The following is a 13,250-nucleotide window of genomic DNA, read 5'->3' as shown; positions in this document are numbered from 1 at the left end:
TGGTTTCAACTCCTAAAAAGCCTTGCACAACCGAGCAGATAAATAAAATGGAGAAAGTTGGGAACCAAAACTTTGAGATAGTCAGTAACTTTATTTACCTCGGACTGCCGTAACCGAAACGAATGACACCAGATTTGAGATTAAGCGAAGAATAACACTGGCAAACAGATGATACTTTGGATTTAGTAAGCAGATTAGAAACAAGGCCATCTCTCGACGGACGAAGATTACACTATACAAGACACTGACACAGGTGAGGCAATGCTAGAAGTATTTAAGAGAATGATTCTTCGAAATATGGGGTTCAGTTTGCGTTAATGGAGAATGTAGGCGACGTATGAGCCAAGAGCTGTATGAGCTGTTTGACGGCGATAGCATAGTTACACCTATCAAAATACAACGGCTGCGTTGGCTAGGTCATGTTGCCAGAATAGATGGAGTAGCTCCATCAAAGAAGTCTTTTGAAAGCAAACACGGTGGTACACGCAAACCGGGAAGACCAGAAACCCCATGAAAAAGATCAAATGGTGGGAGACACTTTGAAACTTGGTGTCAGAGATTTTAGAATGAGCGCAGTAGATCTAGGCGCTTGGAACGCTATTCTATGTTCGGCTAGTGGAACAAATGTTCTGTCATGATAGAGAGGTTTATATTGGAGCTAGATGAGGTTATAGTCTGATTTGAATCGTACTTGGCACAATTGTTGGAAGTCGTAGCAGAGCAACGCATGCAAAATTTAAGCCAAATAGGACAAAGATTACGGCTTGTAAGTGCTCAAGAAGTCAAATCGGGAGATCGGTTTTGTATGAGAGCTATATCAGGTAATAAACCAATTCGGACCGTACTTGGCACACTTGTTAGAAGTCATAACGGAACAACGTATGAAAAATTTCAGCAAAATCGGACAAAGATTGCAGCTTGTAAGGGCTCAACAACTCAAATCGGGAGATCGGTTTATATGGGAGATATATCAGGTTATAGACTATTGTACCGTAATTGGCGCATTTGTTGAAAGTCATAACATAACACTACATGAAAAATTTCAGCTAAATCGGACGAAAATTACGGCTTCCAGGGGATCAAGTAGTCAAATCGGGAGATCGGGTTATATGGGAGCTATATCTTAGTCTAATCCGACATGGCCCTTTGCAATGCACAAGGACTTACATCGATAGTCAATATCTATTCAAAATTTCAAATTTTATGCGTTCGACCGCTTTCGTGATTGCAACAGATTGACGAACGGACGGATGTGGCTAGATCGCGTCAGAACTTGGAGATGATCAAGAATATATATGCTTTATGGAGTCTTAGATAAATATTTCGAGGTTTTACAAACGGAATGACTAGATTAGTATACCCCCATCCTATGGTGGTGGGTATAAATGTATGAATAAACTGAAATCTTTCAAAGATGCTTCTTATTGATGGAAGTTAAGTTTAACTAGCAGTCTGATATCAGATACAATTAGACTTGTCCTTTCATTGTGATACCATAGGAACAGTAGAAGGAAAGTGCTTTCTAGCTCCTACCGTTGAACCATCCAGAACACTTTGAAAAGCCCAAACACTTGCGAATGTTCATATTCGCGAATTCAGACAAGCCATATAAGAAATTAGAATCTAAGAGTGGAACTTCTTCTGCTTGCAAGTGCGGTACGCACACACAGCAGATGATCTCTAGTCTTCTCTTCCTCGTCATCTTCACAATTTCTGCAGAAGACTTTACTTCCAACCTTTAGTGTATTTCCGATTAGACAGTAAACTGTCATGACGGACACAATGACTGAGACGTCTTTTCTAGCCAACGACAGCAAGGCAGTAGATCTCTTCAAGTTTAGACTATGCCACATTAATTTAGAGTAGTCGTAGCATCAGTGGCTCTTAAATTCAGCCAAAAAAGGAAAATATTTGGTTTCAACTTTCCTATGGTCAATAGTTTCAACAAAATTCATTTTTTATAGTTCCAGTCATAATTATCATGCATATTGATTACAAATCCATTAAAATAATACCCATTAAAAAAAAATGTCTCATTATCACTTACCTCCAAAACACCATCTGCCAGTTGCGCGGGCAAACAAAACCAATAAAACAATCAAAATAAGCACTGCCACAGCTACAACAATGCCCACAATAGCTCCGATTTCCAAACCACTCGATGGTGGTGTAGCCGATGAACTGAGATGTACATTGTAGTCGGTAGTGCCCAAAGCATTCGATGCTCTTAGAATGTAGGTTTTTGTTGTATCCTCAAGAGTTAGACCGGCAATGATCATGGTCACATTATACATATCTTGACCCAAATATTCGGGTTCGAATACTGAGAAACGACCTTTTTGTTCGCCCTGACGCACCACCTCACCATCAATCGTCCATTCGATAACTGGTGCAGGATTGGCACGAATAGTCATGTTAACTTTGACCGTTTGTTCCAAATACAAACCATAGACGGTGGTATCCTCTTTGTGTATGGGGGCATCTGAAAAGAAATGGAGGCGATTTTTATTTTATAATTGAAAAGGAACTTGAAGTATTGTTTATAAGTGAATCTTCTGATTTCTGAAATAATTCTTAAAGAATTCGAATGTGTTTTTCGATGGTTCAAATTGTAAATTTCCATTCCATTAAGAATTTTAAGGCCTTTTATAGCCGAGAGAGATGTTTTTGAATGACAAACTTAGGAGAGAAGTTTTTGAATGGCAAAGTACCTCAAAAATGTCGCCAGAAATAGGAGCGGATAACCACGACTGAAAAGTTTTTCTCTGAACTACGGTGGTCGCCAACAAAAATAAGCAGAAAAACAAGCACAAATAAAGACAAAAACATCGGACACGGAGTTCAGGATTCACGGAGTTCAGGTTCAGAATTCCTTCCAAACTATCGGAAGACAAATTAAAAAAAAAACGTACGAAAAGAAGGTCAGACTTTTCCAGAATTCTTTCAAAACTGTCTGAACCAAAATTCCCTTAGAATGTCGAACAGAATTCGGAATGAACTCGGTAATTTATTCAGATTTGTCTGAGATCAGACATTTTGTTCGGACTAAATGGTATCAAAAGCGACTAAATTATCTAAGTGGGTCTGGTAGAAGACTGCCACTTAAAACTAAACTAACCGCGTTTGCATCAAAACTTTTGCAGCTGTCTCGCTTCGGTAGAGGTTTATCTGGATAATATCAATCATTGGTCCTCCATTAAATGGGCTTCTTGGGAGTGGGTGATGATCTCATCACCCGTTCCCTGCTCATTAGGCTGCATTGACTTTCCTGTCACTGCACTGCCTGATGTTTTCGTTTTAGGTTCTTTGCCTATACTAGTCTTCCGAATCTTTATTAAGTTGGTAATGGTTCCATCGTTGGGTCCCTGTTCGTTAGGCTGTATTGAGTTTCCCGTCCTTGTACCGCCTGATGTTTCAATTAAAGGATATTGTATTTGCCTATCTTAGTCTTTCAATTCTTAAGTAAATGGGCTTTTTGGGAGTAGGTGATAGTACCATCGTCGGCTCCCTGTTTTTCAAGCTACATTGAAACTCCTGTCGCTGCGCTGCCTAATATTACAATATTAGGATCTTTACCTATCCTAGTCTTCTGAATCTTGAAGTCGGTGATGAGTGCGTCGGGTCCCTGTTCGTTAGGCTCTGTTGAGTCTCTCGCCACTGCATTGCCTGTTGTTTTAGTATTAGGATCTTTGCTTATCCTAGTTTGAGAGAGACACTGATTGTCTCGCCGTCATACCCCTGATTGTTAGCCGGCATTGAGTCACCTGTCACAGCAAGGCCGAATGTCTCAATATTAGAATTTTTGCCGTTGTCCAAAGACCGTTGTCTTTGTGAACTGGGGGATGTCCATGTTTTTCACCAGGTCGAGCTTTGTGCCTTCCCAGGGAACGTGGATAACTCCGACGAGCTGTTTGACGGTACCAATACATTCCGCCGACACAAAACCCAGCGTTAAGATGATCCCTCTACACTGGCAGCTCATCATTTGCATCGGTGGACCCTCTACAGAGTTCCACACATGTTCGAAAATCTGTTCGTTAACCAGATCCTCCACTAGGGACCGACGATCTGATGGAATCCTACCGGCTGCACTGCCGATATTGATAACTGAATAAGTCAGCTCATTTGCGTTGTGCTTCCTTGCCACTCTGGCGTAAGTGGGCGGCTTCTTACCACTATCAGCGACCATCTTCCCCTTCCGTGGTGGCTGTGGCCTCCTTTTGGAAGTCACAGTCTTCAATGAAGACTAAAGGGCCATGCGACCTTCCTTCGTTCCTGTTCCGACTTTGTCGCCCTCAGCAGGGCAATGCCTGGAGTCTCCGTTGCGGGAGAGCTGGCTTGGTTTTCCCAGAGTACTTGAAAGCGAAGAGCGCTTTTTCTTCTTCCGTAGAAGTGCTAGGAATGTCAGTTCTATCCCTTGCAGTATTCTGCACTTTCGCTCTATTGTGCTGCCGGTACATACTCCTCTGTCTCCTTCATCGTGTCCGGTCTGCTTGTGAGCTTAGCAAAGCCATCGCTCACAGCTGCCGTCGTCCCGCTGCTCTCATCTTTCGATTTGGCTGCGATGACTGTTCCATTGACAATGTCGCTGTCTGAATCCGAGTCGAAAACACCACCTTTTTTTAAAGGCTGGGGACGAACAGTGCATCCCTCTGGATTATCCGTATCTTCCTAATTTATTAGTCTGACGACTAGTTGTGCCTTGGCACCTTTACTCTCGACAACAGGTGCCAGCACTCCACTCAATGGCTACTTGAATATACTGATAGGAAGTCACACCCTCATTTCACCTTAACATAACATAACCTAGTCTGACCTCCTTATGGTAGTATGGGCTACAACAAGTTTCAGGCTAATAGCTTAACTTTTGAAGACTATAGCGTGCCTACAACAGTCGGACGGACAGATATTCGGGAAAAGTTTAGTCGTCTTGGATTTTTATGTCCTCATTCATTCTGTTTGTAACTCATCAAAATATTGATCTGAGACCCAACAGTATATATATTCTTCATCTTATTAACATTCCAATTCGATTTTGCCATGTCCATCTGTCTTTTCGCTAGTCTGTGTGTCGAAATCACGCTAACTTTCAAATGAGTAAAACTAAGCACCAGAAATTTTGCTCAAACACTTCATTTAAATCTTGGTCGGTTGGGATGGTAAATGGGACACTGGCTATGTCGGCTATGGTAAATGGGACACTGGCTATAAATCAATCTCCCGATTTCATATCTTAAGTCGCTAGATGGCGCCATTCTTAACCGATATGGCTAAAATTTTGCACGTGGTGTTTTGTTTAACTTAATATAGCTCCCATATAAACCGATCTTCAGATTTGAGTTCTTATGCCTCTAGAAGAAGCAATTACCACCCGATTTGACTGAAATGGCCCTAATATCTCCACAACCTGAAAAAGATCCGATATAAAGCGACCTCTCGATTTGACTTCATGAGCCTCTAGAGGGCGCTATTATTATCCGATTTGGGTGATTTTTTGCATGTAGGGTTTTGTTTCGACTACCAAGATACTGAATTGAGGATAACCTTTATCGGTTCAGGACTTGTTGTAGCTCCCACAAGACCGATCGCACGATCTTTTTATGACTTTTAACTGCCATGACAAGTATGGTCCTTATCGGTCCTTACAGCTCCTATCAATTTGATAAAATCTTTCAATGAACAAGTCGAATGCCGTCCATGGTGGAAGGAATATATGATTCGGTCTGGGAGAATTTGACGCGCTTTAACTTTATGTCACTTTATAGGATCAAAAGTCAGCATTCCTATCTTCTTGTAGGTGTTTCAATTCCGATTATCCGATTAGCATCTAACATATAGAGTACAGTATAATGTAACTTCTCGATACTTACAACGCACTAAAATCGTATAAGAGCCCTCTTGAGGTGGCAAACTTTCACGATCGGTCTGATGGTGAGAACGGCAAATTAATTTGCGGCCATTGTCTTCGGGTCCCAAATTCCATTTGATGCTTTGAATGGTGGTGGCCAATTCTAGACCAGTGTTGGCGGGATGCGAGGCCACAAATTCCATCTGTCCAAGTGGTTTGTTAGCAGGTTCGTTGTCCAAGAACCAGGTGATATTTCCGGCTGGGCGGCCATCGGGTACAATGCAACGGGCCTGGAATGTTACGCCTTCGCTGAAATAGCCTTCACTATCTGCCTTGGTCATTAATTCCACTGCGGGCTGTTTGGGACGCACTGCAAATAAGACGGGGCAATTTTGAAAAGTTTTTCATTTATTTTCGCTTGCTTGATTAAAAGGAAAATTTAATTACTCACATGCCACTACCAAATCAATGGTTCCCGATAGTTCCTCACCCTCTACACCCAAATTACACTTCACTTGGCCATTATTAATGGCTTTGACACGTTGTATGTTGACACCGCACTCGCCATTTTGCAGACCTTTGCCAAAGTAGGTAAAACCTGGCGTTTTATTCCAATCGGGCGATAAATTGAACACCTTTGGCTCTCCGGGGATTTCAATTCGACAATAAGTGATTGAATGGTGGGCATAGCGGCACAACAATTCGGTGGGATCTCCCTCATTCAGTACGGCTGTGTTGGGCTCAACATTCACCTGGGCACGTGCCATGGCATCTGCAAAAGAAAAACGAACGAACGAATGGCAAACAAATTAGAAAAAGGAAATTGAAAAATTAGTTTTAAAACTGCCTAGGCTGTTCAGAGTCTGTCATAGGGACTGACTGGCAAGGAGAAGTCATTGTTTGCAAGTGCTTCAAAGCAAAACAAAAACGAACTTTTGCTTAAAAACTTCATAGCTAACAGAAACAGTAATGTTGTAAGAAATTTCCCATTACTCAGTCGCATTGCAAAATGCTGATGCGTCCCATTTCCTTCAGTTTCTTTAAAATGTATGCCTACTTGTCGTCTGGACGTTAGTTGAAGATAAGTAGAATTGATTTGCCTTACAAGGGTATAACAATCAAAATGTTTGTCTTAGACACCAAGAGTAAACTGAAGTCTATTGGATTTTGAGTGATTGTGAGTTGATTGATTTTGACCTTTTGTTTGTCTTCAAATTAAAATGCTTTGCCAATGTAAATTGTAAACTGTGCTATTAATTCAAGTAGAGAATTTATTGCAATTTTATTTTCTATACCACGGATGGATTGGATCGCGTAGAGCATGTATTCCGGAGGATGGCTCGGCTGTATCAGATATAGTCGTACAATACTTTTTTTATGGAATACTGGTTCTTTTCCCGATATCCCTTTTTTGGCAAAACAAAGGATAAAAGAAAAGAATTGATTTAATATTGGAGTTATATCATGTTATGGTCCGATTCGGACCATAATTGAATTGAATGTTGGAGACCATAGTAGTAGTAGAAGTCATTGTGTAAAATTTCAGCCTATTCGAGTAAGAATTGCGACCTTTAGAAGTAAAATAGAGAGATCGGTTTGTATGGGAGCTGTATCAGGCTATTGATCGATTCGGACCATATTCAACACGTATGCTGAAGATCATAGGAAAAGCCGTTGTACAAAATTTCGGCCAAATCGGATATTAATTACGCCATCTGGAGGCTCAAGACGTCAAGATCCCAGATCGGTTTAAATGGCAGCTATATCAGGTTATTGATCGATTTGAACTATATTTGCCACAGTTGTTAGAAGTCGTAATAAAACAGTTCGTGCAAAATTTCAGCCAATTTGGATAAGAATTGAGCCATTTAGTGGCTCCAGAAGACAAGATCGGTTTATATGGCAGCTACATCAGGTTACGGACTTATTTAAAGCATACTTAGCACTGTTGTTGGAAGTCATAACCTAACACGTCGTGCAAAATTTTAGCCAAATCAGAAATGAATTGCGCCCTCTACACGCTCAAAAAGTCAAGACCCCAGATAGGTATATATGACAGCTATATCAGGTTATAGACCGATTTCAACCATACTCAGTACAGTTACTGGAAGTCATAATAAACACATGATGCAAAATTTCAGCCAAAGCGGATAAAAATTGTGCTTTCTAGTGGATCAAGAAGTCAAGATTCAAGATCGTTTTATAAGGCAGCTATATCAAAATATGGACCGATATAGCCTATTAACAATCCCAACCGACCAACACTCATAAGAAGTATTTGTGCAAAATTTCAATCGGCTAGCTTTATTCCTTAGAAAGTTAGCGTGCTTTCGACAGACAGACGGACGGACGGACATGGCTAGATAGACTGATCAAGAATATATATACTTTATAGGGTCTTAGACGAATATTTCGAAGAGCTACAAACAGAATGAAGAAATTAGTTTACCCCCATCCTATGGTGGAGAGTTTAAAAATGCATGAAATCTTTGTTTGAATCGATAGTATGGTCCATATAATTTAATGTTTGATGATTATTTCATGTGTGACTGCGCCTCAAATGGTCCATTCGCTTAGTCCAATATTGGTAAACTCTTTCCAACTTTTCTCCCGGTATATTACGAATAATTATTTCAATGTTGTCTTCCAATGCATCAATTTAAGCGGCTGGTCTATATAGACATGAGCTTTAACATAGCCCAACAAAAAATAGTCTAAAGGCGTTAAATGGCAGGATCTAGGCGGCCAATTGACCGGTCCCTAATGTGAAATAAAATGTTCACCGAACCCGCCTCTCACCGAACCCGCCATATGGCATCGTCTTGTTGAAACCACATGTCATGCAAGTCAAACTCTTACATTTTGGGCAAAAGAAAGATGGATATCATCTGACGATGGCTCTCACCCTTCACAATTACGTAACGATTCGCATCATTTTTGAAGAAGTACGGTCCAATGATGCCACCAGCCCATAAACCTCACCAAACTTTGACTTTTTCTGGATGCAATGTTAGCTGTTGGAATGATTCTACCAGATCTTCATTCCAAAATCGACACATCTGCCAAAAATGAGCTTCTTCGCTGAGTGCGCTATGAACTTTCTTACACCCATTTTGATAATAAAATTCAATAATTTGCAAGTTCGTTTGTAAGGCGATTTATGATTAACTTATAGACCAAATTGAAGATACAAAACTCGAAACGTGCGTGAGCTGTTTAGACCAGTGTTGCCAAAAAGATAATAGCTAAAAAATTACCCTTTAAAACTGAAGAATGAGATGGGATATAACCATTTTTGGAATATGAATAACACCACATACTTGCTCAACTTCTAAAAGATCTTTGCTATGCTATCCTTTGAATAGAAAGCATTGAAGTTGATCTTAAGCTGGAATATGTTAAAAAAACACGAAACATTTTCTGAAATATTTATAACATATTATAGCCTTTTTGGACTTTTTACCATTCGAAAACAGCAGAAAATGTTTGCTGTTTTAGCAAAAAAAAACCTAAACCAAACCTAACAACTCTCTCTGAGTGTGTTTACAATGAGCATAAACAAGCCATCCTAGGGATGCGGCCGAATATTATACACTAGGTGGATTTTTGTTGTGCCGTCTACCAAATTACAACATTCATAGAGAATTATTAGCCTGACAACTGCAGTAAATAGAAAATATCGACTTCTGTCTTAGATGGCTTAACGCCTACACCCAGAAAAATAAGTTTTCTGGTATTAGCAAACACTGTTTGCTAATTTTACAATGAGCCTTTTTTTATCTTTGAAAACTTTAAAGCTTTTGAACATATAAACGATCGTTAAGGCATTTCATATATTGGGTTGCCCAAAAAGTAATTGCGGATTTTTTAAAAGAAAGTAAATGCATTTTTAATAAAACTTAGAATGAACTTTAATCAAATATACTTTTTTTACACTTTTTTTCTAAAGCAAGCTAAAAGTAACAGCTGATAACTGACAGAAGAAAGAATGCAATTACAGAGTCACAAGCTGTGAAAAGATTTGTCAACGCCGACGATATGAAAAATCCGCAATTACTTTTGAAATTTTTTGACTTTTTTAGGTATTAAGTTAAAGTATTAATATAAAAACAAGTAAAAGCGTGCTAATCTTATATACCCTCCGACATGGATCGCATTTGTCGAGTTCTTTTCCCGGCATCTCTTCTTAGGCAAAAAAAAGGATATAAAAAAAGATTTGCTCTGATATCAAGATATGGTCCGGTTTGGACCACAATTAAATTATATGTTGGAGACCTGTGTATAATGTCAGCCAATTCCAATTTTACTTCTTGAGCCCCTTTGTGGGCTCAAGAAGTAAAATAGAGAGATCGATTTATATGGGAGCTGTATCGGCCTATAGACCGATTCAGACCATAATAAACACGTATGTTAATGGTCATGAGAGAATCCGTCGTACAAAATTTCAGGCAAATCGGATAATAATTGCGACCTCTACAGGCTCAAGAAGTCAAAAAGTCAAGATCCCAGATCGGTTTATATGGCAGCTATATCAGGTTATGAACCGACTTGTACTTTATTTGACATAGTGGTTGAAAGTAACAATAAAAAACGTCTTGCGAAATTTCAGCCAAATCGGATAGAAATTGAGCCCTCTAGAGGCTCAAGAAGTCAAGTCCCCAGATCGGTTTATATGACAGCTATATCAGGTTATGAACCGATTTGAACCATATTTGGCACAGTTGTTGGACATCATAACAAAATACTACGTGCCAAAATTCATTCAAATTGGATAAGAATTGCGCCCTCTAGAGGCTCAAGAAGTCAAGACCCAAGATCGGTTTATATGACAGCTATATAAGGTTATGGACCGATTTGAGCCATACTTAGCACAATTGTTGGATATCGCAACAAAACACGTCGTGCAAAATTTCATTCCAATGGGATAAGAATTGCGCACTCTAGAGGCTCAAGAAGTCAAGACCTCAGATCGGTTTATATCGCAGCTATATCAGGTTATGAACCGATTTGAACCATACTTGACACAGTTGTTGGATATCATAACAAAATACATCGTGCAAAATTTCATTCAAATCGGATAAGAATTGCGCACTCTAGAGGCTCAAGAAGTCAAGACCCAAGATCGGTTAATATGGCAGCTATATCAGGTTATGAACCGATTTGAACCATACTTGACACAGTTGTTGGATATTATAACAAAACACGTTGTGCGAAATTTCATTTAAATCGAATAAGAATTGCGCACTCTAGAGGCTCAAGAAGTCAAGACCCAAGATCGGTTTATATGGCAGCTATATCAAAACATGGACCGATATGGCCCATTTACAATACCAACCGACCTACACTAATAAGAAGTATTTGTGCAAAATTTCAAGCGGCTAGCTTTACTCCTTCGGAAGTTAGCGTGCTTTCGACAGACAGGCGGACGGACGGACAGACGGACGGACATGGCTAGATCGACATACAATTTCACGACGATCAAGAATATATATACTTTATGGGGTCTCAGACGAATATTTCGAGTAGTTACAATCAGAATGACGAAATTAGTATACCCCCCATCTCATGGTGGAGGGTATATAAATTAATTAAACTGTAGATAAAATTGTATTTTGAAATCTGTAACACTAAAAGATACCATGTAATGTAAAATTCTTGAAGCGTTTTTGACATTTTGAAGCTAAAATCAATAGTTTTCTGTCTGAAAACAGCAGAAAATATTCATTGTTTTAGCACACAATTACAGCTGTCCAATTTTCAGTCAGTTTCAGTCTTTTTGTTGTTAAAGCAAACTTTTTTGCTGTTTTCACTAACAAGTTTCTCTGAGCGTAACTTGCAGTTGCTATAGGCTTGCTGTTGTCGAGACAGGCAACCTTTATAATACTGCGCCCTGGAAAGGGCCCGACTAAGGGGGAGTCGTACAGACCGATCTCCCTACTGTCACCAGTAGTCTATATGCTTGAGGACTACTCCACCCGTGCCTCGTACGAGAGTTTCCATTCGCCGAGCATCAGCATGGCATCACCGCACACACTAGTGGCTTCAATCTGCCCAGCCCATGTTATAGGACAGTCCGCGTGGTACTGGACCTATCGAGACATTCGACACGGTCAGCCATGCCAACTATTTGAGGATATCACCAATATCCAAATCCAGTCAGGTCTGAAAGGCTGGGTCGCGAACTATATATGTGGTCGCCAGTGATTGTGGAATTTAAGAAATCGAAACACTGTAAAGTGAAACAGGCAGTTTCCTAAGACGGGTAGTATCTACGGTACTGTTTAACCTCTACATTTTCTCCATTCCACCCCACCCCCAGACGATATAGAGATCGTATCATATGCAGCCGATTGTACGAACATGGCATGAGGCCACCCACCCATTGTTGACATCTGCGATAGGTTAAACGTCTACCTCAACGAACTTGCCTCTTATTTCACTGCAAGAAATCTGAAGATATCTGCCACCAAATCTTCAGCCACATTGTTCACTACATCGACGCATGAAGTGCGTAGGGAGCTGAAAGCGATGGTCGACGGAGTGATAATTCCGACCATTAAAATTGCAAATTCCACTAAGGAACAGGGGCAAACTCCTCACATATCAATGAGTGCAGTCCGATTTAAGTTTTAAGCTCAGTGATAAGGGGCCTCCCTTTTATAGCCGAGTCCGAACGGTGTGCCACAGTGCGACATCTATTTGGATAGAAGTTTTATATGTCATAGTACCTCAAAAATGTTGCCAGCTTTAGGACAAATTTTTCTGATGGTCTGGCCAGGAATCGAACCTCTGCGCTACGGTGTCCAACCATCAAGTGTCCCAAAATGCTTGGTGTCACATTTGACAGCTCAAACAAATTCTCCTGATATGCCACAGTAATTTTCGATAAAGTAGAACGTAGAATCAGGGTCATCAAGTCACTTGCCGGCAGTACTTGGGGTGCTCTGTGACACGCAGTGAAATATTACGCAGATCTGTCAGAATGCCGCAGATCTGTCAGAATGCCGTTCTTCCAACTGCGACATGTTCTCTCCTCAGTTCTCACGTGGACCACCTTCATCAGGAGACAAAGATCCTTTCAGTGCGAAGACATAACTACATGCTGTTTAAGCAATACCTGCTGGGCAGTTATCGCAGAGACCCTCAAAATCATAATCTTGTGAAAAGGTATCCACCGTCCAGAACCTTTAAGGTAGATCTACATGATCTAGAGCGTGAGGTCCAAGGCTGCAGGAGAAAACCTCTAGATCAAGCGGGTCTAGACAACATTCATGCAGACACAGTGAACAGCAGATGCGCTGAATAGCTACCAGGTGAACGTGGTCATTCAAGAACGACCGCCCCCCATTGCACCTGAAAAAATTGACTTCCCCAGAGTAGTTCTGGCTCAATTGCGATCCGG

At 40.5% G+C, this 13,250-nt stretch overlaps 1 protein-coding gene across 9 annotated transcripts in view; it reads right to left on the bottom strand.

The window, feature by feature from the left end:
• LOC106091635 (fasciclin-3) overlaps positions 1 to 13,250 on the bottom strand; it is a 572,844-nt gene that overhangs the window by 56,737 nt on the left and 502,857 nt on the right. For all 9 annotated transcript variants that reach the window (XM_059366095.1, XM_059366096.1, XM_059366099.1 and 6 more), the window contains exons 2-4: positions 6,300 to 6,620; positions 5,871 to 6,218; positions 2,048 to 2,482 (exon numbers count right to left, since the gene is read on the bottom strand). In XM_059366095.1, the coding sequence (XP_059222078.1) occupies positions 2,048 to 2,482; positions 5,871 to 6,218; positions 6,300 to 6,620 (1,104 nt within the window). The remainder of the gene's footprint in view (positions 1 to 2,047; positions 2,483 to 5,870; positions 6,219 to 6,299; positions 6,621 to 13,250) is intronic.

The sequence above is a fragment of the Stomoxys calcitrans genome, chromosome 3 (assembly GCF_963082655.1).
Source record: "Stomoxys calcitrans chromosome 3, idStoCalc2.1, whole genome shotgun sequence".
Taxonomy (NCBI): Eukaryota; Metazoa; Arthropoda; class Insecta; order Diptera; family Muscidae; genus Stomoxys; species Stomoxys calcitrans.
The sequence above is the reverse complement of the archived record's forward strand: the minus strand, read 5'-3'. Positions and strand labels throughout refer to the sequence as shown.